The sequence below is a fragment of the Tubulanus polymorphus genome, chromosome 7, assembly GCF_964204645.1.
Source record: "Tubulanus polymorphus chromosome 7, tnTubPoly1.2, whole genome shotgun sequence".
NCBI classification, from domain to species: Eukaryota; Metazoa; Nemertea; class Palaeonemertea; order Tubulaniformes; family Tubulanidae; genus Tubulanus; species Tubulanus polymorphus.
The window spans coordinates 15437186-15462533 of record NC_134031.1 but is presented as its reverse complement, the minus strand read 5'-3'; the positions used below and the strand labels follow the sequence as shown (position 1 = coordinate 15462533).

At 38.2% G+C, this 25348-nt stretch overlaps 2 protein-coding genes across 2 annotated transcripts; both read right to left on the bottom strand.

Annotated features, from left to right (window-relative positions):
• Nucleotides 1-9310: 9310 nt before the first annotated feature.
• Nucleotides 9311-20018, bottom strand: LOC141909021 (uncharacterized). Its single transcript, XM_074799349.1, has 13 exons — nucleotides 19980-20018; nucleotides 18953-19164; nucleotides 18124-18274; nucleotides 17243-17304; nucleotides 17081-17150; nucleotides 16830-16913; nucleotides 15925-16130; nucleotides 14391-14753; nucleotides 13550-13724; nucleotides 12005-12093; nucleotides 11790-11917; nucleotides 11636-11697; nucleotides 9311-11209 (listed from the first exon to the last, which is right to left on the bottom strand). Exons 2-13 carry the CDS (start codon nucleotides 19153-19155, stop codon nucleotides 10634-10636), a joined length of 2169 nt encoding a protein of 722 aa, XP_074655450.1. The 5' UTR covers nucleotides 19156-19164; nucleotides 19980-20018; the 3' UTR covers nucleotides 9311-10633.
• Nucleotides 20019-20069: 51 nt separating this feature from the next.
• On the bottom strand, nucleotides 20070-23079 carry LOC141909022 (tudor domain-containing protein 5-like). Its single transcript, XM_074799350.1, has 6 exons — nucleotides 22152-23079; nucleotides 21998-22065; nucleotides 21580-21636; nucleotides 21337-21487; nucleotides 20658-20785; nucleotides 20070-20246 (listed from the first exon to the last, which is right to left on the bottom strand). Exons 1-6 carry the CDS (start codon nucleotides 23035-23037, stop codon nucleotides 20076-20078), a joined length of 1461 nt encoding a protein of 486 aa, XP_074655451.1. The 5' UTR covers nucleotides 23038-23079; the 3' UTR covers nucleotides 20070-20075.
• Between the last annotated feature and the right edge of the window lie 2269 nt (nucleotides 23080-25348).

Sequence of the window (25348 nt, the reverse complement as noted above, 5' to 3'; positions counted from 1 at the left end):
CTCTCTGCGAACTGCAGTTGAACACAAATCATAGCCGCGATAACACGGCGCAGACGATTTGGCCCGGGCCAAAAATGCTCGTGTGATCGCGGCTTATAGATCATGAAACTCGCTCCGACAGGAACTATATAAGCATCTAAACTTTAGAGGAGTATAGTTCGCGTCGAGGTGAGCGAGTTCAAGGTTATTTCAGCAAAATATCTTCCGACTATGGAACGATTGTATATATGTATGTATAATTCTCACTTGGTTCAATCTTATTTGGGGAAATGCCTGTAAAATAAACTTACAACCATTATACATCCTTCAGAAAAAAGCCCTTCGAATAGTTACTCGTGCAGATTGGCTTGAACACACATCCCCGATTTTCAGGAAATTAGACATTCTTAAACTGGATGACATTTACAGACTTCAAATTGGATCGCCTGCCTTCCAAAGCATCAACCTTTTATCACCGAACACTTTCAAAAATTTTTTCATTCTCAGGAAAACCCAAAATCGTCGTTCTAGTCGCAGACCCATGGCTCTATCGATCGAATTTGCGAAATCTAACTACAAGTATGCTTCCATGAAAATACAAGGAGCGAAATTTTGGAATAGTTTACCAGAGAATTTAAAATGTATAGACTCAGAATCCAACTTCAAAATTCAGCTTCAGCGTTATCTTCGATCCACCTATTAATTGTTGATTGTCTGCAGGGTTGTAGGTAAAAATCCCGTAAGTAAATATCCCCTGGGTAAAAATCCCCAAATATTAAAAGTAGGTAAAAATCCCCACTTAGGGATGTTCAAGAACATTTCAAAGCCAAATGTTTCTCCAATTTTGTTCATTTGCGATGAGACTGAAATGTGTTTGAACTGCGCAATGGTCCCAAAGTACGTTGGGATAAATTCTTTAAGTAAACTCTTAGAATAAGATGAATTGTTAGAATTGATAAGAATAATGAACTTTTTATTTTTAATATCTTAAAATTCGAACTGGAATATTTTTGAACTGTGAACTTTTGTTGACTTGTGGTATATTTGAGCAGTGCAATGCCATGAATTATAAGCAACAATGAACTTTTAATTCTAGATATTTTAGATTCAAGCTAGTGTAATTTAGCATTAATGAATAGTTAATTTGAAGTATGTTTTAATATATATATATATATATATATATATATATATATATATATATATATATATATATATATATATATATATATATATATATATATATATATATATATATATATATATATATATATATATATATATATATATATATATATATATATATATATATATATATATATATATATATATATATATATATATATATATATATATATATATATATATATTAGTTTATTAAATCAAAAAAATATAAATTTTTTTTATGATATGACACAATTACATGATAATGTATGGCGGGTAAATAATTCAAGTATATAAATGCATTGAATAAATAATAACTCAAGTATATAAATACATTGAATACATAATATATACCAAAGGCGATTGAAAGCCTTTCCACATAGATTTATGACATAAATGGCATATATCTATGTGGTCACACTGTACATAGTTGGATTACCCATTTAATAGTTGAAGCCGAATATTAAAGGCTTTCCTAAGAAAAGTGGAAAGATTATATAATTTACCACTGCTGGAAATTAGGTGGATTAATTTTTCTTTGTTCGGATCTGTCCAGTAAGATCTCGATATATAACTTAGTCTTAAACCATAGTATGCAGGACATATTAAAGCAAAATGGTACTCGTCCTCGATTTCATTCAGATTACAACATTTGCAAATACGACTATTATAAGGTATCTTAGGTCTGGCCCAGCGTCCAGTTTCGACTAGCAGATCATGACTAGAACATCTAAACCTTGCAATCCTTGTGCGTACCTCCTTAGGTAAATCTAAATATGATTCATAGATTACTCCCTTCTTGAATTCACGAAAGTATTTGGCTTTAGATGAGTTTTGTAAAAAAAGTATGCCATTGCTGTTTGAACTGATCAAGCATTCTAACCTCGATTGAGTGCAGGAACCACTTTTCGTTGTCAACTTGCTGGTCTAACCAGAATTGGCCATATCCTAGGCCATTCAATAGATCTCTAACCAAAGAAGCCCAATTAATTACACGGTGATCACGTATGATATCATCTAACATTTGATTGTACATCAGCTTAGTTAGTTACTCGGGTTTAGTTTTAAGTATATTAAGCCAGTATTTCACAATTAACATTCTTTGCTGAATATGTATTGGATATTTACCAATTTCACTAAATACAAAATTATCAGGTGTTGAGTTTTTAACTCCCAGGAGGTATTTATAAAATTTGAGAGGGATTCTCTCTAGTTTTCTATGTTCTTTGAAACCCCATATTTGGCAGCCATAAGTTAAGACAGGTACCACGAGGCTGTTAAAAAATTTAATGGCTAGCCTGGGTGTGACTCTTGGATACTGCAGAAGGTATTTTCTGAAATTATAGTATGCTGATACTCCCCGAGACGCCAGACTGTTGATAGTTACATTATGTTTTCCACTGAAATTGAAATCCATACCTAAGTAAGTAAAACAGTTTACACTTTCTATTACTTGTCCATCAATCTTCCAAACAAAGTTTCTTACATTGACTGCTTTTCTAAAGACGACAATTTTCGTTTTTTCATAATTAATTCCGATATGCATTACATGACAGTAATTAGAAATATTATCAAGGGCACATTGAAGTCCTTCTGGCGTCTCGGCGAGTATATTAACCGTATCATCAGCATATAGCAATAATAAGAGTTTGAATGTACCTAAGTCGATTCCATCATAATCATTGCTTTTAATATGTTCTTCCATGTCATTGATAAAAAGATTAAAAAGAAGTGGGGATAAACACTCTCCCTGTCATACTCCAATGTTACATATAAAATACTCAGTGAAATTGTTATACTGCTTTACGCACGATTTCGTTGTTCTATACATAGAATGTATTATTCTAAGGATTTTACCGGATAGACCATTACTTTGGAGTTGGTTCATCACAATTGACCGATCAACTAAGTCAAAAGCTTTAGAAAAATCTATGAAAGCAGCATAGACTTCGTTACCCTTACTAATAAAATGATTTATAACTGAATTTAGGACAAACATTTTGGTCTATGGTGCTGTATGATGGTCTAAAACCTGCTTGCGATTCTGAGAGAACTGAAAAAGCCTCACACCAGGAAGTTAATCTTGTATTTAGTATGGTTGAGAACAACTTTCCAAAAACAGACAATATAGTAATACCTCTAAAGTTATTTGCGTTAGAAGTGGGCCCCTTCTTATGGACTGGTACTATGTATCCCATACTTCAACTTTCAGGGTATATGCCACTCTCAAAAATCAAATTAAATAGAATAGTTAATTGACTTAAAATCGATTCACCTGCTACAATAAATAGTTCCCCTTTTAATCCATCAATCCCAGATGACTTATTTCTTTTTAATTTCTTAATTGCACGTTGAACTTCCTCAGCACTAATTGGGCTATCCAATATATGGGCAGTCTGATCGATATTGGCATCATGTTCAACTGAGTTGTCTGCAGAGGAGAGGTTTTTGAAATGATTAAATAAACTGTTTAAATCAGGTAGTTTACATTCAGGTGTGGAACCTTTAAATTTTGTCCACAGATCTCTATGATTATTGTTGTCTAATGTATCTAACAAATCTTGTAAATTATTATTATCAAAATTTTCTTTCGCTTTACTTATAAGTTGTCTTATAGTTTATTCGAGCCTCTCTTAAAAGGATACGATTTACATTTGATGCATGCAGACGAAAGCGGCGGGATGCCCAACTAAATTGGTTTCTGGCTCTTTTACATGAGTCGTCATACCAGGATGACTTATTTTTTCTATTGACCCTATACGAGGTGACAGAGCCATGTACATTATTCACTATTTCTTGTAGGCATTGAGAGAACTTGTCAACTGCCTTATTAATTGACTCATTACTATCAGCATGCAAGATAACATCATTTAGTACATCAAATAATCTCTGTTGAGTATCATTAGTCTCGAGCTGTTCAACAACTACACCTTCTCGTTGTTTACGCCACCGAAATTTCAGACATGTTGTTTGGTTTGGGCTATTATTTTGTCCGGATGCCTCATTGGTTACTGTGTTATCATACTGTGATAACAAATTGATAGATACATGTAGCATGGCGTGATCAGAAAAAGGGAGTTCCTCCGATATATGGAAATCACATAGTTGTGAAAGTATATCATATCACATAGTATGTAGTCAACCACACTTTTACCTAAAGGCTGATGACATGTAAATTTACCAAGGGTTTTATCACCAAATGCTCTACCATTGAGAATTAACAGACTACATCTAATTCAAATAGCATATACTATAGTTTGTATACTCATGATATCAGTATATATATATATAAGTGTCGTTTCAGATCAAAGGTCGAACGGTCGAGCTCATAAAAAATCAATTTAGATTCAAGCTAGTGTAATATATTTGAAAAGTGCGATGAACCCTTTCATTTAGCTGTGTGATAACGTAAAAAATAAAAATAAATTCGAGCGTGCGCGAGAATTTATTTTGATTTTTTATGAGCTCGACCGTTCGACCTTCGATCTGAAACGACACTGAGTAAAGTGTTAGCATAATAATTTAGATAAGTAAGATCAAATGTAGATTTCGAATAATAAAAAATCAATTTTAAACATAAAAAGTGTGAGTTAAGTGCAAACATAAAAAGTGTGAGTAAAGTGTGAGAAAATGTAACGAGTAATTAACGAGTCGTTAGAATTAGAATCAATTTCAAACATAAAAAGTGTGAGTAAAGTGTGATTGAAATAATTTATATTTTAAACATATTTAAATATTTATATTTGTATGAGTTAGATTTTTTAACATAAAAAGTGTGAGTAAAGTGTGAGTGAAATAAAATAAAAAGTAACGAGTTATTAACGAGTTGATGAAAATATAAATTTTAATTCAAAATGACTAATAAATGAATGAACAGATACTACATTTCCAATATTGAATTTATGTATCCATTATTCATTTCTTTCGCGGGAACTTTTATTAACTTTGAGCATAGCATAGCAACATAGCCAAATTCACAATCGTTATGAGTCACGATGAATGATTTACAATTAAATAAAAAAACTGAGATTTATGATTCTGCGTCTAAAGAATTCATTCGTTCGTTGTCGGCACGGTTTTGAAAAAAATGTAGATTACCCTCCTCACAAAAACATCCAATCATATCATGAGAAAGTTTGGAAGGGGTCCAAGAGTTTTATGCTTAACCTGCAAATGTAATACTCAGCATCTCGGGAAATCATTTACCGATGAAAAAGGAAAGATCATCATATCGAATATACATTGCTGTGGTTTAAAAGATTCGTTGAAAAATCGAAAGATTTTTTCTCTCAATTCCATCTACAGAATAACCTGATAAACAATGAACGAAACTCGAGGTAATAAATAGCCCGCTGATGAGACAAAAATGTTTATTTTCTTAGCAACCAAATCGTAAACGAGCAAGCAGAGTTGAGTTCGAAGGTCAAAATCGTTTGTATGCAGCTGTAGTAAAAAATATTATGCAGCTTATGTTAGCGTTGTTAGTTACCAATCGTTTGGTGGTAAGCTTTTTATAATCGGATCCATGGGCTTATACCAACATGCGTTTGTGAAAATATCCGATCGTGAAACTAACAGACACAAGGTTACGACTGCATGCAGCTCTATCATGAAACCTTAACATTGTCCGTAAAATTAACACACCAATTTCTGCGTTTTTGCATTTCTGCATTTTGAAAAAACCGACCATAGCGATTCTTCCAAGTATAGCTTACATGCAAATATAGCTATATCTTACGATGATTAGAATTTAAAAACGTTTTCTTTTTGTTTTAATTGAAAAATTAACAGGCATCTTCAACACGAGACTCATTCAATTCGTATGAATTCCTTCATCGGATTTTTCATTTCACTTTACGCAACAAAAACAATGTATCCGTAAACAATTTGATAAATTGAGTCCTGAAAACTTTCAAGGTTCCGATGTATACGAAAAAACTTACACAAAACACAAATTGTCGAAATGTGTCGTAAACCCAGTCCAACTGACGCCATAAACCGTGCGTGTAGAAACTCAATAGAGACGTAGAGTTTATCTGTACACCATGATTTACAGTCAACAAATTTCTGATATAGTGGAAACTGTAACGAATGAATTTACACAAGGAATTTGGTATAACAAGTAAAACGTATTCTATGGATTTGCAACACGACTGGAAATGACGCCGTTTGCTGGTTCGTTTTTTACCGTGTAGTGATACTAATTCCTGCAAATTGGACAAGAGACCAAAACAAACCGATGACTATAATTACGAGGGGAATATCAATTCTACGAACTATATAGCGAGTCTTCCAAGAGTAGCTTAACTGAATATATAGCTACATTTAACGATGATTAAAATTGCAATACGTTTTCTTTTTGTTTTTATTGAAAAATGAACAGGCCTCTTCAACTCGAAACTTATCCAGATCGTATGACTTTTGTTTCTTTTCTATTACGCTTTACGCAACAAAAACAATCAGTGAATAATTTGATAAGTTTAGTCCTAAAAACTTTCAATGTTCCGATGTATATGAAAAAATTTACACAAAACACAAATTGTCGAAATGTGTCGAATACCCAGCCCAACTGACCCCATAAACTTTGCGTGTATAAACTCAATAGAGGCGTTCTAGAGTTTATCTGAATTTCGTGATTCACATACAACAAATATTTGATATAGCGCAAACTATTACGAATAAATTGACACACGGCATTTGGTACAACAAGTAAAACATACACAATAACTACAACAAGAAGAGTTTTGCTAGCTGAAGATTAATGACGATCTGTTCTCTTCGCTCTCAGCTCAGATCTCTTATTGCGTAATACAGCAGTTAACACCGATAATATTATGATTACAACAGAAGGAAATATATCTTGTAAGAATGTTCTAAATGCTGTCATTAATTCGCCAAACCATATATTTGGATAACTCATTGAATGATCACATGCAAAACTGTCAAATGTTTCGTTGTATCTGCGATTTTTGCGGATATTAACACGACTGCGCGTGATTACTAAATCCAAGTTCATAATATACGCCCAGAAGATGACAAAACCTATTGCAATTTTACGCCGAGTGACGGTGAAATGTTTCATGTGAAAGAAAGGAAACCGAATGGAAACAAATCTCTCAATAGCGATCACAATGACTATGTAGTTTGATACAGATATCGCCTGGTTATAAAATAGGTTTGAAAATATACATGAAGGAAACAATCGTCTGGGCTGATAATAGAAATAGTAAAAGACATAGTAAAGTGATGGGCATAGTTTACTGTGTTTGGCGAATGTCAGGTAACTTACGTCACATTCTCGATAAAATCCTATATCATACGTAAGGAAATCTTTCAAGTAAATTGGGAATTTTCGAAGCTCAAACAATACGACAAGTTGATCTGAAAACGCGAGAGTTATGAGATAAGGGAACGTGTAACGAACTGACTGATATCCGCGACACTTTATCAATAAGATAATTGTCAGAAAGTTAAACACGCTTCCCGGCGGAAGCAAGAACACATATTTGAATGTTCTACCGTAGTCGTAAAAGAATTCAAAAAATCTCCTGAAAGCTATGATATAATCCGGTGTCTTCGATGTAGTGCGGTATATTCTACGAGTTGTAGTGGCGATAGCGGTTAAATTATCCATGAAGAAATCCGAACTAGCCTCTAGAACGCCTCAAAATGATTGAACGATATCAGGTCTCTGATATAGCGGGAGATTCGGAAATTGCTGACTGCCGCTGAGTTATGTGCGGCTGATCGTTTCTCTCTGCAAAATGGTAGAATACAAATTACAGGTTATGAAACTCGCTTCGATATGAAGTATACCATCAACCTTAAGGCTGGCTTATGTCGACAAGCAACGCGACGCCTACCGATGCAACTGGGCTGTCGGCAATTCGGGCGGCTGTTTGAGAATTGCTCGAAACTGTCGCCCGTGTGCGCCAGGCTTTATCGCCGATTAGCGGCAACTAGCGGCCTACGAGAGGCCGCCAGTTGCTCCTCAATCGGTTCGACATAAGCTGGCTTGCGACGGCAACGCGGCGCCTACCGACTCGTCGCAAGCCGTATCCGGCTAGTTGCCCATGTTCTACTCCGGCCTACGGTAGGCGGGCAGTTGCTTTCGATCGCAGCCGACATAAGCTCATCTGCGATGCGACGGAACTGAGCGCAGGGGTTCCAGCCAATGAGAGACCGCATATACGTAGTACAAATTATCACCGCTAGTTAGCGTCATTCGTAATTAGTCATAAACTTTCAAATATAAGTAGTTCAAAACGTAAACCAAACCTTCAGCACGACAGAGGACTGGACCGAAGATCTAGAAACGAAATTGGTAGAATTATGGTGTGAGCGGCCATCTTTATAGATGTCGCTAGCACGTTGTATTCAAAACAGAATCAGAAAGATCGAAGTCTTAAAGAAATAGCTTTTCTAATAGAAATATATTTCCTAATAATTCAAATTTATTCTCAAAATGCTTATCACGTGACCATTTGAGCCGTTGCAGTTGCTAGTAATCGCAACCGACATAAGCAGGGAAGCAACTGGGAGGATCTCATATCCCGCTAGTAGGCCTCAGTTGCTGCGAATCGGAGCGCAGTCGACATAAGCTGGGCTGCGATCGCGGTTGCTCTCATTTGCGTTGGTAGGAGTCGGTAGGCGTCGCGTTGCTTGTCGACATGGCCAGCCTTTACATACATATAGTATGGAAATACTGTATATATGATTTGAAATATTTATATAAGGCAGTAGTTTGCACTTTCTGTGGTTTTCTCGGGACCAATAATTGCCCGAAGTGCTTGATTATTTTAGCAATTCTAAAAGTCACTTCTTCACGAATGCTGTTACCATTTTTTCAGATCAAGCCAAAAAGTAGCACTTAATGTGAAAGTAAGCCCAAATCAGGATGTTAAATATTTTTCCAAATACAGTCAACCCCGATATACCGCCCACATCGATGTCGAATGATTTTCGTGGTACAGAGAGTATGGCGGTATATCGGGAGCGTTTTACTATGTATTTGATGAGAGATGTACACATCGAGAAAACCTGGCGGTAGGCGGGGTCGGCGGTATATGGGAGGGTGGTATATCGGGGGTTGACTGTCGAAGCACTCACGGCAGACTCGCCCAAAAACAATTACCAAATTCGACCAGATTCATAGAAAAAAATCGTTTTTATTGATTCGGTTTCATTGCAACTATTTACACTTTTTATCACATCGCCGAAATAACAAAAGAAATACTACTGTACTGGATCGCAACTGGAACTTCCAGCCGTAAGTAAGTACCGGGTATATATAACGATTTCTACAACGAGCAAATAAAAAAAAACACGATAATCCATTTTCATTTCGTAATTGCAATAAATACTACATGAATATTCCCGATTAAAAGCTAAAAATGATATGATCTATTAATCATTTTTGTCGATTTGTTTTACAAGCAATCGACATGTTCTCGAACAAGTGTCAAAATTTCTGACTACCTATCTTTAAACGTATTTAACAGAAGCACGAAACATGCGAACTACGATCATGTACATACAATAAATTACTCCCTAGCACATCTATATCAACCTGAATAAAACTTCACTAAAACTAGCACGCGTCTCCGTTTTCAAAAATGCCGCCGCGAAGCCGTGAAAGCATTCGAAGACCCATTATTCCACGCGGAAATATTTTAACAATGAATTAAAGATTATCTTCAGATACTGCTATACAACATCAACGATTTTGTTATGGTTTCGATTTGCGTTAATAACTCTCGACTTCAGTCAAAAATGGTTGAATTGGTGTTAGAACTAAGATAGTCTTCGACTGATTTAAAATCTAAGCCGTGAATGGGCTCAGAGCTCACTGTTGCGGTCAAGCCTTCGATTTAAGACCAAACTAAGACTATCTTCGTTCTAAAACCAAGCTAACTACTTGAGACCAGTATCATGACAGCATTATCACATTTAAGCTTAAGTCACATCTACACAACACTATATATAGTAGAACGATAATGCACGTAACTGGTTTTTAAGCACAACTAAGCCCAAACAATTCATTCAAATAATAAATTCACTATTTTTTTCATTCAATGCAGAATTTGGCATGATATCGACATTATACAGCTGCGCTTAATCCGTACCAATTGGGACCATCAGGGTTTTGGAGAGATCAAATATCAAACTATACAAACATATACGTTCAGTGAGCCGTAAACAGTAAATAATAACTGGATCCAGTTACGCAGTTCTGAGTTAAATTTGACTCTATAGAGTTAAAACATTGAAAATTAACTGATTTCAACTTAAACTCACAACTGTGGAACTGGGCCCACAGTGGTGAGTTTCGATTTGAATCACAGAAAATGAACTGATTTTAAGTCGAGAGTTAAATCTAACTCACAACCGTAGAACTGGATCCCGATTTGATGAATTCGATGAAAATCCGTATTAAACCGATCGGGATTAAAGCGGTTTCGACGGTATTTTTGTAGCATTGAAGTCGTCGCGGCTACGTTTTGCTCTGCCCCGGATGAAAACTAGGAGCGTACGGATTCATAGTAGTCGGTTTCGCCACCAATTGAAAGCCACTGTAGAACTGAGCAGCGTTCTGCCGCTGCTGCTGCTGCGTTGTCATAGACGCACCCGGAGGCATCAGTACGTGATTGTACGCACCGTTGTTTACGGCGGCCATATTGTTGACAAGAAGCTGTCCGCGGCCGAACGGCGCCTGAACCGTCGGGACCGTGGTCGCGTACGGTGAAATGTTCATTCCTGACAATTGATGATGAGCGGCTAAAACGTGCTGTTGAGCGCCGATAGGCGTCCCTCGACCGAGCTGCATCACAGGAGGCGGCTGCTGCGCTGGTAGATGCGACAAACCGAACCCGGGTGGATGGTTAGGCATCATCATATTGTTCACCGGTTGATTTTGATAATGAATCGGCAGCTGTTGTTGTTGGTACGTATTCCGATGTTGGTTCAGATTCATATGAGTCAAAGCCTGATTTATTTCGTGCGCATCCACTGCTGCAGCGGATAGTCGAGGTTGCATTGCGCCGCTGCTGGTCACCGCCGGTGAAACCACCTACGGATAAAAAACGATTCAAAGAATTAACTTTTAGAACGCGTAACCGCCGGTATCAGCAACAATAACGAGAGCCCTGGCAGCGATCGTTACAATTTTGATCGGCCACACTTCACACGTTTTTAGGATTTCACCCAAGACATTTCTAATTCAAAATACACCGCAAACACTGGACATCAGACATTTTATCAGCGCACTTTCAAAAACTGATCATCCCCACTTCGCATGTGTTCAGTACTAATTTCTAATTAAAAGTGAACTACACATATGAAAACACCAGACATTCTATCATATTAAACCTCACCCAGTAATTGTCCAGACTTCATGTCTGAAGGGGATAGATTGACACTTGAGTTAATCTATACCTTCTTTATTTATTAGAAGATTACAATTTTTGTCTAATAAGGTCTTTACATTTATATTTACCTTCGACTGACTATTTACACTGTTGTTTTTTTGACTAGATTGCTTAATTTGAGAGGTAGGACCTAGGAAAACAGACAGAAATAAAGAATTTCATAGCAGCAGTGAAAATCAACCATTCAATTTAAAAAGAAAAAACAAATGATTAATATTTTACCATTTTCACCGGCCTTCATTTGAGCGATAGACTTTGTCATATCACTGATTAACTGCTCAACTTCTTTTAAATTCTCTTCATCTTTTGCATCAGGAATTCCCACGTCGATCTGACGTGAAAGCAGTTTTCTTGAACGAAAATAACAAACATTCAATTCAGTCTGCGGTAAAAGTAATCGAAGTTTAAAATTCAAAAGCCGACGGTTTAATACTTACTTTCTAAACTGTAGCAATCTTAGAGTACGTTCTAAATCTTCTAGTTTAGGGTCGATTGATTTATCTCCCTCGGATTCTTCGTCAGCTCCCTACGAAACATCAAATAATCATAATAATCATTTTTCAATTATCAATTAACCCTTTCAGTGCGTCTACACCACAGTGCGGTGTACGAATCTGTGATGGATTTTGCTAGTACACCGCACTGCGGTGTATTGATTTAATTAGTAATTACTAATCAACTCCCTTGAAAGATGGCAGCACCTGTCAAACATAGTGAAATATCAGTAACTAACGACATACTGTGCCAGGGTGTAGACGCACTATAGTGCTATTCCCGTTATTCGACACACTAGGGTGGAATTTTTCAGAATTTTCAAATTATCTTCAGCACTATAGGGTATTAATTAGCCAGCACTGAAAGGGTTAATAATATTCTCGTTATTCTGATAGACAGCGTTAAATCCAGCAAAGCTACTCAGATGACTTCACAGATGACGGTTCCTTAAAAAGGAAACATTTCAGATGCTTCTCTATCAAGCAATTTGAAAATATTTTGTGGCACCAACGTTGACTACCTTCAGGAGCCCTGCATACTTAAGGATTAGAAACCTAGATTCAAGCGCAGTCTGATCATCCTCCCTCGGCAGGGATTCGAACCTGATGGCATCGCTACACTCAGCCCCGGCACAAACCCCTGCCACAGTAGACTGGTTGCTAAGGTACGTGCGCAGCTTTGCCGTACGAAAACTCGCCGCACCTATCAGATTGCTCATTGTATAATCACTGAGGTAAATTTCACGGAGAACTTTAAATGGGAAAACACGGGCTAAAATACAACAGGGTCTGATTGGCTGATGATGACATCATCTAAGGTGCGCGTGTAGCCGCGCACTCGGTCTAATGTCTATTTCAACCTGACTTGAGAGCATTCCGGGTGGCCTAGCTCAGTCAGTGTTAGTAGTACATACCTGATAAAAATCTTATAAGGACCAAAATGCATTGGCAGCTGACCTTAAATATCGTTTTTAAATCCACTTTAAACTGTATTGAAGGATATCCAAAAAATCTGCATTGAGAGGGGTTCCTGAGAGAAAAGAGACTCCATGATTTGAAAGTTTAACAATATGTCTCCATGCCTACCAACTGAATTTTGGTATGTAGGCATGGAAACATATTGTTAAACTTTCAAATCATGGAGTCACTTCTCTTCATTTAGGCTTAACCCCTTTCAGTGAAGACTTTTTGGATATCCTTCAATACAGTTTCAAATGGATTAAAAAATTATGATTTAGGTCGACTGCCTGTCCTTTCTGGCCCTATTAAGACCTTTATCAGGTATGTACTACCAAAGATGAGTGAGCTAGGCCACCCGGAATTCTCTCAAGTCAGGTTGAAATAGACATTAGTGTGGCAGGGTTTCGTACCGTGGCAATGTCGATGCCATTAGATTCGAATCCCTGCCTGGGAGGATGGGTCAGATTCGAGGATTCAGGGTCGATTTAAATCTCTAACTTCTGAAATAATTTACAGTACGTTACTGACCTGCCAGTACGGGTCATCGGGATCGAACTGATCGTAAAGTTCTTTGAATATGTCGATCAGCTTCGGATCGGGGTAGTTAAAAGCTTGTAGAATACGCGGCAGACTTTTCAATTCGTACAACGTAGCGATATCCGTGCACTTTCCTTCCGCGTTTACGGTTCCTTTCACTTTGTAGCTGAAGTGAGAAATTCTATTATCACAACGATTAATCACAGCGTTAGTTCAGTGGTCTTTTAAAAATTCGTTCAGCAGACTTCGTTGGATCAAAACTCAACAAAATCAAAAGCAGTCTACTGTATGACAGTAGACTGTGCGTTTACTTTGGATCTCGCTGAACCAATAAATTCTCTCCGAGGTAGACTTATTCCAGAGCAGTCCAAAGCAGAGATAGGTCGTTATCGCAATGGAACTTTCATATCTCAATTACTGCAGACTCCTCCTAAATCGGCCCCGTTTTTCTCAATAAACCAATCATTCAGTGGTTTTGTAAGCAAATCTTTATCTTTTACACTTACAAAACTTGGTTTCTAATTCGGTAACCGCCTAATCGAGCAAACACAAATCCTGGTCCCAACTGTATTACAGATTTAGGTGTAGTTTACCGTACAACTACAAACATTGCCATCAATATTGCCTTGTTCTCACAATCGAAGCAGTTTTAATGGGGGTTTGAGCACTTTTTCAAATCAAAGGAGTTCCAATCACCTTTAAAAGCCTTTTTCCGTTTTGAAGGAGTTTTTAAGGAATCAAAGAGTCGTCGGGATGTTCCTGATGTAATATATTGTACGCGATCATGCGAGGCAATAGATTCCGCGATAAACGGAGTCTACTCTATACTTACTAATCGAATTCATCGAATAATTCGGGATCATCTTCGAGGGAGACCATCACTTTCGGCACGACGAGACGTTTCTGGCGCAGACGCGTTTTCAAGCAGTCGTTCTCCCACAGATAGCTGGATATCTGCGAACTGTGCACGTACGCCGTGCCGCCGTAGTTGATCACGTGAACCAGTCCAAAATTGCCGATTTTCGTTTCGAGCACGTAGCGAATGTATTCGTCTTCTTCCTCCGATTCGAAGCTGTTTGCGCCGGTTTCGAAACTGCCGGTGTGCGACTGACTCGGTGAGGTGAACGGATATTCCTGTTGCGGCTTCGCTTCAGGCGGCGCGGTTAGTAACGACGACAGCTGGCGAAGCGTAGGCCTGAAAAATGGAAATTTCGTCCTTTAGGAATTTGTTCGAAATTTCTAAATTCCAGCTAGTGTTGCTAGCGTTGTACATGATATAACAAACATAAATTGGTTATGGAGTTGTAGAGCTATGGATTAATGAACAAATGTTGATGATTATAAAGATCTTTTGTAAAGCGCTATTCCGAAAAACTTGCTCACTGCACAATCTCTCCGGATGCCCTTTTAAATAGCCGGGTTTTAACACAGTTTCTAAATGTCTTGATGTCATCTACTGTTCTCATGTTCAAAGGCAGCGTATTCCATAAACGAGGTGTGTAAGATTTAAAGTTGCGATCGCCACACGTTGTGCATTAATTAGCACAAGAGTATTTGTATTAAAACCCTTTAGTACCTCCTGTCCAAACAAACATATTTCCAATCATAGCTGCCTGGAAAGCCTGATGTCCACAGAAGTTGACTTAGTACAAAGTTTTCATGATAGATGGCGTCAGGGTATTGTAGTCATAAATTGAAACTTTAGAACCTGGCTCTATAGCCTGATGTCCACATATGTTCATTGAAATTTGAAGAAAATTTGTTCTCAAATTTTTTGAAACTGATACCGAATTTGTGTTGTATGCAATAAGAGGATGCAGAAAACATAGATCAATAAGAAATACTATACATTTTTAGGGCTGAGGCACTAGAGGGTTAACAGATCTTGTAGCCGTACCACTATTTTATACGTTGTAATGCTGATGAGCTTCTGTAGATATACAGGAGCAATACCGTGGACGTACTAGAAAATCTGGACTAACATTCTAAACGATAATATCTTGTGTCAACAGACATAACTGATTAATCATGAATTATTGATCTTTCAGATAGATTTCGGGTGGTCAATGTAATACACGTAGAAAATTAAATCAAGGAAAGTATAATTTAGAACTATGGGCCCAGGGGACACCACGCCCACTTAGGCAGTGGTTTGAAATGCTCAACAAACAGTCCTTAAAACTCACCACACTCAAAGAACATGTCACTAGCTACAATTTTGCAATTGATTGTCATTACAAAATATGCCTAGGTACCCATATAATATGAAAATACTGAGTTATTCAGCTATTTAACGCCCCTGGTGACCATAAAATAAAAGTGGGCTAAAATTAACGGCAAACACTGAGGATTTACGATCAATCTACCTGGTTTTTTCGGGATGATTTCCAGCGTCTACTTCGTCGTGACCGGATACGCTGCTCGGTGGGGTCGATTCGAGGTCGAATTCTCGCTCGTCGGGAATGTCATCCGTCACGAACATCGCGAATCCCTCGTAACACAACACGTCGTTTACGTGAATGTCTTCTTCAGTCGTACACGTATCACATAAACAAACATTACAAACACGATTCTGCAATTGAAATAAATAATCGTCAATCAGGATTCCACTTGTGGCAAGTGAGTAGTGGCAAAGGGTCCTCATTAGATAAAAGGCGTTTTTATCTAAAAAAATCGCTTTGGATTTACAAATCAACCTGTCTCGCTGATTTGACAAATCGATTTGCAGTTAGATAAACGCGCCGATTAGTAACCAGTGCTGGGAGACTTGCTGATTCTTTTCCGCCATCTTTACTCTCCATGTAAATCTACTAAAATCAGTTTGACAAATCGATTTGAGTAATCATTCAAATGAATGCATTGATTAGCTGAATCGATTTGATAAATCAAGTAAAAAAATGCGCAGAATTTACTTTGGTAAATTGATTTGACAAATCAACACCTAGATAAAAACGCCTTAAGTTATAACAGGAATCCTGACATATTCCTGGCCCTAAACTAAAAATTTCCCTGATTAAATTGTAAGATATCCTCAGCGGAGGCTGTTTTCTTATAGAAAGGCTCCTCGTGCCACTCGTCATCAGCAAGAACAACGAGACAACAAAAATTTGAGCTCCAGGAATTCTCCCCGATTGTCACTAAGAGTCAGAATTCTGTGATTTTCCGCGCAGGGAAAATAAATCCGGAACTTCCTGATTTCCCAGATCTGTAAGAGCCTTGATACTATGACATAATACATATAGCCCAACCACATGAAGAGTTTGAGACTCACCTCTACTCCTAGAACCATTGCTAATATACACTTATTAGAGACTAGACTGAGCACTCGTTCCTGCGAGCTTCTTGTCCATTTATGCTGCAATGACAATTTATCGTATTTTCTATAGAATATTTTCTCTAGGTGTGTCGGACTCAACTTCATATGAACAACTGCCAGATAACCCATTGTCATTTTATAACGAGCGAAAGATATGACTTGTAGAACATAAATTATTTTCCAACGGACATTATTCATATATTTACCCCATTAGCTGGTATAATATTGGCCAATTTTGCTTGAATAGCTTGAGCGGGAAGTGCAATGAATTTCGACCTGAAACGAGACGTACAGCGTGAGTTACATCCAAAAACATTCGGGTGATTACTCGGATTAAGAGTAAGGAGTATAATTGATGCAGCACTTACTTCAGGAGTCGACATTTATCACGTTTTACGCAACAACGATTGCCATAATCGACGAAATAAACCTAAAATCAGAGAAAGGTTTTTTTACCGGTCACCAAGCAGCGGATCCTGTTAGTATCCGTCAAACTTCTCAAACATACACGAAAATTAAGGAGAAAGCCTCGGTATATTTTTACAGGGCTGTCAACCTCTAATCAGTAACAACATGAATCTTATTCAGGAAAATCTACATTGAAAAACCAAATAAAATGTTCGAATTCATCCGTCACCAATGCTTAGACCCTCAGTAAAACCTTTCACATTTCTGGATATATCAAACTTATCAAATCAGTATTCCCTCGGAAGAGTAACAAATTACTGAAAACATAGTTCCCACATTTACATGAATTAATACCCAATTTCATCCCAAGTATTTCAATTTTACCAAATGGAAATGAACAGGTACCATCAAACTACAGGATTTTCAACATTCTAGTGTTGACTGGTTGATAGGCCTTAAGGTGATTTTCATGAAAAATTTCTGAAGAAAGTGGGCCTTGGCAAATGCAATACGTGAAATGTAAATGAATTTCCCAAATATTTCCCTGATAAGAGAAAAATTTCACAAATTCCCAAATATTTCCAAACTGGGAATATTATTTCAAAATCCCCAAGATTTTCCAAATTTCACCTTAGTACTGTGGGAACCATGTTTTTATATCTGTTCATGACCCAAACACCCATGACCCAAAAATTTCTTGAACTCGGTTCCATAATTCTCGGTAAAGTTCGACTCCGTTGAAATCAGTTCATTTTAAATCATCATTCTAACCCGTTGAAGTGAAATCTAACGGGTAAAACTGTGTAAGAAAACCAGGGTTCCGAAAGTGTTTAGGACATACCTCTACTACGTCCGAGTTGGGCAAGACTTTCGTGATGCAGCATCGATGCCAGTTATTGTCTTGCGGGAAAACGGCGGCGCAAACTTGACCGACTTGAAACATGAAATCCGGCATTTGGTATTCGACACCTTCCGGACCCCAGTATATTGCCCTACAACAACAACATGAAACTATCGAAGAAACTTTTGAACGAATACTAACCCTGATTAGTACCGCAAAGCCAGATGCAACACGGCGCTAAGGTTAAACGTATATACAGGAACCTGCGATAGCAATAAGCCTTTAAGTTATACGCGTATTCCTATTATATCCTCGCCTTTACTACGTGCAAATTGACAGGCGGCGTTACAGAAACGGCATTCACATTTTCGAAATGTATTATATCGTATTGAAATGTACTGTATTGAAATTTATTTTAATGAAATTAAGGACCGTTATGGTCTATTTCAATAAACTTAAACATAACGGTATGTCCCTTACACATCGCACCGTCAGTAGAATTTCTTTTTTCGAATTTTGAATTTTCTCCAGCAGTAGACGCTACTGGGTGGGAAAAATGTCACAGGCTTCTAATACAGTTCAGAGAATCCAAAATTTCCTGACCAAATATTGAATCCTAAGATATCATCAGTGGCGGCTGTTTAAGTTTCTTATCAATAAGCTGCTTGTGCCACTCGACACCAGCAAGAACAAGACACCAAATATTCAAATTAACTGACTACCAAGATTCCGAAATTACTTGATTTTTCATATCATGAATTCCCTGATCTGTAATAACCCGGTAAGTGTCAGTACTGATTAAACCAGGTCTAGCACGTCGAAAACTTACTCTAAATCATCCATTAAATCTTCGAGGGCATCGGTTGTCGTCGTGGCTTTCAGCTGTATGTAAAGACGGCCGGGGCTGTCGACCTGCGACACGTAGACGTCGAAATAGTTCTCCGTACCGATATACGACTGCGGAATCCGCTGAACCGTGTATCGAACGTTGACGCCGACGCAGTCCGGCGGAATACCTTCGCGATAATTCATCGGGATCGCCTGCAAACGGAAACATATCGTTAACAACTGCTTTATCGAACTGAGTTCTTAATGGTTCATGATATTTTTCCGTCTCAGCACCTCATCTGAGAAACAATTTGCCAAATCATAACGAAAACTGACCATCAGCAGAGTCTTTAATGTGTCTTCACGTTTTTTTTCAGTGAGTTCAATAATTACCAGTATTCAGTTTTTACAATACCGTATATTTTAAACTTCAAAATGCACCAAATATGACGTAGATTTTCTAATGTTGGGCTCCTTATGCTCCTTTTTTTGCATCGAGTCTTCAGTATTGGGAGTATTAGGTGTACAAATACAGTGGAACCTCGTTACAACGAACTTCACGCGACCAGAAAATTTTTCTCGTTATAACCGATAGTTCATTATAATATCCAGAGTGAAATTTTCTTACTTGAGATGAAATTCTGTATTTTTTAATGTTAAATCCGAGTTTGTTTTAATGAGAGGTTCCACTGTATACCCTTTTTAACCCTTTCAGTGCTGGCTAATTAATACCCTTTAGTGCTGAAGATAATTTGAAAATTCTGAAAAATTCCACCCTAGTGTATTGAATAACGGGAATAGCACTATAGTGCGTCTACACCCAGGCGCGGTATATCGTTAGTTACTAATATTTCACTATGTTTGACAGGTGCTGCCATCTTTCAAGAGAGATAATTAGTAATAACTAACTAAATCAATACACCGCAGTGCGGTGTACTAGCAAAATCCATCACTGATTCGTACACCGCACTGCGGTGTAGATGCACTTAAAGGGTTAGGATGTTTTGCAAGGCAGAATGGCAACATACCTGTACATCGATTTTATCTAAATCGAGTAAGACTGGATTCGATTTATTCGACGGTTTGAAAGACAACGGATAAATCACAACGCTTCTATCTGAAATTCAAAAACGGAAAGCGATGATTTCGCGTCTGATGGTCAGGGTTCTGCGGTAGAGTATATTACACTTACTATTCTGCTCGATCGTCACAAACTTTCCATCGATAGATCGAATCATATCCTCGAGATTCGTGAATTGATGATCGCAAGGAATCAAATCAACACCGACTTCTGCCTAAAATAGATTAATAATATTAATAATAATAAAATATGCTATAATATAGTGTTTTTTTTTCTAGAAAAAAAAGCTATGCTTTACTAAATCATCAAACCCAAAGATTAACAAAAAGCAGATAATGACATTCTAACAATTAAAGGCATTATCCGTGTAAGATGAATAACGAGAGAAATCCCATAATAAACTCAGCCAAAAAATGAAAAGTTCTGTTAGTAAAATGATATATATATATATATATATATATATATATACTGGGCTTATTAGGCAGGGGGTTTGCTCGCGACGCCATCTATGAGAGTATGCAAATATCTGGAATAAACGATCAGGGTTCATATTGGCATTACTGATCCAAATTCACTGCTTTCAACGACCGCAAAGAATCCCGAAACGCGCTCACTGTTATCATACCTTGAATCTATCTGGGAGCAATCTCAAAGGCATTCCCTCTGGATACCGATCCGCTATAGTCTTCATGATGCTTCGCCAGTCGAGTTGTTGCGTCGACCGCACGGCAGAATCTACTGCATTTTCATTTTCTACAAAAAATAATGCCAACGAATTTGAACGAGAATTATCTTCTAAGAAGGGAAACGTTTTCGTCATGAAACAATCTGTCCGGGGTGTAACGATATTTAAGACAAAATCTCGCGATAAAAAGAAATAAAAGACGAGTCCCCAAAATTTCGTTGAGCTATAGTTTATTTGACGTTTGACTATGTCCTATTGTCATCAGCAGTCATCAGGAATAGTATTCCTCTCTGAAAATGACTCTGAGAGGCACAATTTTCAGAATTGGAGGGGCTAAGGGCTAAATCTCAGAATTTGAGGGAATGTGACGTACCTTCAAAGATGGATTTTTGAATTTGAGGGGTTGTGAGTGGATTTGAGGGGCTGTAGGAACACTGCTCTTAGGATATAGTCGAAATGTCGAATGAAATTATTTCATTCAAGGACCATGACCATAATTTTACAATGGCCATTCCGTGATAATCATGACCTTGAATTGACCCATTCCCTATTTCATAACTTTTCACCACCTTCGAGAAACTTTGGCGCTCAACGAAATCTAAAAATCTCTCTGACATACCTAGCTGTGAATAAAACTCTGGTTCGAATAAGAGCCAGTCGCCATTTTTTGTCGGTCTCGTGATGACGACTAGATGTGGTAATTCGGACAGGAACTCCACGACGCTCACATGTCCAGTCGCTGCTAGCGGCAATTCTTGACCGTTAATTTTCTAAAAAATATCGCGTGGTTCCAAAAATTTGTGAAATTCGTGTTTAGAATTTGCGAAGAAAATGCAATCTCATTCTAAATAAGGGGACTTACTTTATATTCTCTTAACATCCGATTCGAGCAAAGTCCAAACTGGAATTTCTTTAAAACCTATAAAACGCATTATTGTTTTTTACAATATCATTCTAACGATTCCGTCCCGGGCCCAGTTCCACAATTAAGAGATTCAGGCCTTAATCGTTTAAAGTAAAACTGAATTAATGAAGAAATTAAACCGATTTGAGAGTTAAACCTTCTTGTGAAACTGGGCCCTGAGGCAAAGGATATCTTCATCCTTTTTCAGTTCTTTTTGGCCCTCAATCCACCAACCACCAGTCACGGTACTACTAACAGATTCAAGATATGTTTATCTCGAATAAGGGGGGAGGTGGCTAAAGAACCATCAATCCAAAAATCCTGGCACCACCAGGTGACTGATGGCTTAAATCATTCAAACGCTGAATAGATTTACCTTCGTGATATTCAACTGTATTTCCTCTGGTATATGAGGACTCAACTTGAAACTGTGATGCAGCGTTCCTATAAGGAAACAATTGAAAATGAGAATCAATCATAATTTCATCTTTTTGTCTTAAATCGAGATATATATCGAAATTGATATTTACCGGAACTGTTGCGGTTTTGGTCTTCTGGCAATTTCGTAGTCGCAGGGCTGTTTGACACCGGGCCCATACGGGAACTGTTTGATATAGGGCCCGCACGGGGACCATTTGATACCTGGCCCGTACGGAGACTGTTTGAAACTGGGCCCGTATATGAACTATTACATACTTGTCCCGCATTGGGGCCATCGGACACTGGGCCCGTGAGGGCGCCATTTTGCTGACTCCTATTGTTACCATGAACTGACCTTTTCGAACTCGAGGCGGCCATTTTTTTGTCGCTGGACGACGGAGATCTCTTCTTCAGATTGACGCGATACGCGCCGCTATTGTTCAACGGGACCAGTTCGAGCATGTTCGTTAAACTCTTCAACAAATCGCGCAAACTCGCGAACCCCAATTTCTGAAACAGCAACTGCTGCCCGAACCGACGGGAATACGCGGCCATGAAGTTCGTCTGTAAGATACCGTCCGGATACGCGAGTAGGAGTTCGTTGATACATTTACGCACGAACGGCGATACGCTCGGCGCGTTGTGATTACCGGCTTTATTCATCATATTTCGTGTTTGTTTCTTGGCGGCGACGCGCGATTTCTTCGCCGGCGTTCGCTGCCTCGAAACCATCCGTTGAATATGTTCGGTCGAGTCGTCGGCGATCCCTCGCACGACGAGTTCCCCTTTTACCCACGTTAATTGAAAGGCGTCCTTGTTGGTCTCGAAGTATTCGTTCACCGATAGATATCCCATCTCTTTGAACGGAATCGGGTATCCCATGTATTCGAGAAAATCGCTGCATAATTCTCGCACAGTTCGACCCCGTGGAGCTGAAATTAAAATACTGAGCACCAACTTTTTAGTGTCGTCCCTTAAATTGATCTCCGAACTCATGTTTGAGGCTGTTTAAAACATTTGACAACGCCTGGAATCGGATAAAACACTATTTTAAATGAGATTTCTAAGATTTAGAATCAATTCAATGAAGTAGCTATTTGGAACTGAGGGCAGCACCGTACGGTATAAAGATGTCGCTTTAATTAGCGCCGAGAATCATTTTTACGAGTATTCATCGCGGGTCGCTTAGTCAAGTAAAAATAATTCCCCCATGCCTACGGTGAATAGTTGAACTGAATAACATTTGCTACTTAGGATAATTTCTAATTTTTAGGTAGCTCAATTTCAATTTATTCATCATAAATCCAAAGTATAAGATTGTAAATCTTAGGCCACACAAACCAAGCGGGCCGATGCACATGCAATAAAGAAAAAACAAACTATAATGGAGAGAGAGAAGTAATACAATATCTATATTCTTTAAGTGGCATTTACAAGCCCATGGTATACCATATATATTTCATGAAAGTGCGTAACATTTTTGCTTAAGACTGATCTCCTCAAAATCGATAATATCAAACGATTACAACAGCATATTTTTGGAAATCAAGAAATGGTAAAGAAATTCGTTAAGCTGTGGGGATCCTCTGGTAAGAAATATCAAATGCATGCCGCGAAAAGTATAGCACCCTCACTTGAATTACAGTTGGAAACAACAGTTGGAGGGGCTACCGCAAGTCTTGAATACTGTCCGACATGCTACTTCACGTCTCGATTCAAATGTAAGTTGCATGAATGTGTAAGCGTATGTCCAACCAGGGAAGTGTGATCACTTCCCTGGTCCAACATACGCTTACACATTCATGAAACTTACATTTGAATTAACCCCTTCCTCCTCATCGAGCCATCAACGACGGTGATCCGGCAATGAGACAACAATGTTGCAAACTTTATTACATAAGTCCTACTAAAATAAGAATGGTTAAGTGTTAAGAATATTTAAAATTGTTTTGTTTTATCTTACAGGTGGTTGGTTAGCGGCAAGTTGTCCGCACTGAGTAACGGAATTAAATTTCTCTTGAGAGGTGAAAGTGTAAGGGACCACGTCGACGTGGTATTATCGATGAAGCATCAACCGACAATCACCGTGAGCGACATGGCTCATAAACTAGCCCAACATGGGAATAAGAGAAAAAATAACATGTTTCACCCAAACGAAGGGCGATTTATCAAAAATCATCAACTCTCATTTCCTTCCCCTTTATTTCTTTCATTTCTCTTTCGTTTTTTTCCCCTGGGTGCTTGCGACAGCGGCCTAAAGGCTTTGCTTGGCCCACACTGAAAGCTACTGTTCTCTCTCTCTTTTTATAATTGTGCTTTGTTTAAAAAAATTGTAAATTTTATTGTTTGTTTTCTCTCAACCTGTGTACATAGCCTGTCATGCTTTCTGTGAAATAAATTTGAACTTGAACTTGAACTTGAACTTGATTGGCGGAAGCAACCGAAGAAAACATCACTTCGGCTAAGAAGAAAGCTCTTACGGTTTACCGGATTTTGTAGAACACCTTATCCAAGATTCTCAAAGAAACGTGCACGCGTACACGTCTTGTTCTCACTCTATCACCCCTTATAGCAGTGACCATTATACTCTATTCGATCGATTTCATGAAACCAACTGTAAGAATTAAGCCTTTTTTGCAGTTTCTCAATGTTGTTGCTATTGACTGACTCGTTCCATAATGAGTTAAGAGACGAGACATAAAAACGTGCCTGCTCGGCTTCAAAATATCAAGGAAATAACCGTACGTTCCATCATACACCATTTAACTGCTCTTGCGATTGCGATCTGCAGCATTCCAGTGACGGCTGAACCAAAGGCCTCCGCGTCACCTCCAAATTGAATCAGACAGATATGCATGACCCAAAATCCCTGTGGCAAATAGAATCTACTTACTGTGTAAATCTGTCTCCAGCACTAATGGCCAGGTGGAAGATGAAAAACACTTTATTTTAGACTGTTCAGCGCTAAATTCGAAGAGAGCTCTTTTTTTGAAAATCCGGGAGTTCGACGCTCTCTCCTCTGCGCAAAAATTTTTCTTCCTGTCGTCAAATAATTCAAACGACCGCGAAGTAGGGAGCATAGTTTGCGATCTAGTAAATTCTTTAACTTCGGAACGGGGTAGTATTTTGAAATCCTTGTAGATTCTCAGGCCTATCAATTCGATAGTATCATTCGGCTGTTTCTTGCTTTTTAAGTAAATGACTGTATCGTATATTGTATGCCGCATTTAACCTCTCATCCTCACCTGACCGTCTCCCGCCGAAGCATTCAGTTAGGTCGTTGGACCCTGGCAAACGAGGATGAGCC

Excerpts from the sequence above, each read along its gene's own strand:
- LOC141909021 (XM_074799349.1), bottom strand. The coding sequence starts at position 19,155 with ATGAATTATCGCGAAGGTATTCCGCCGGACTGCGTCGGCGTCAACGTT. Across the intron at positions 16,914-17,080 it reads ATATTATACCAGCTAATGGG|CATAAATGGACAAGAAGCTC; the intron begins GTAAATATATGA and ends TTGTCATTGCAG. Across the intron at positions 13,725-14,390 it reads TTATTCGATGAATTCGATTA|CTACAAAGTGAAAGGAACCG; the intron begins GTAAGTATAGAG and ends TTCTCACTTCAG.
- LOC141909022 (XM_074799350.1), bottom strand. The coding sequence starts at position 23,037 with ATGAGTTCGGAGATCAATTTAAGGGACGACACTAAAAAGTTGGTGCTC. Across the intron at positions 21,637-21,997 it reads TACAGTTGAATATCACGAAG|GTTTTAAAGAAATTCCAGTT; the intron begins GTAAATCTATTC and ends TGCGTTTTATAG. Across the intron at positions 21,488-21,579 it reads GGATGTTAAGAGAATATAAA|AAAATTAACGGTCAAGAATT; the intron begins GTAAGTCCCCTT and ends GATATTTTTTAG.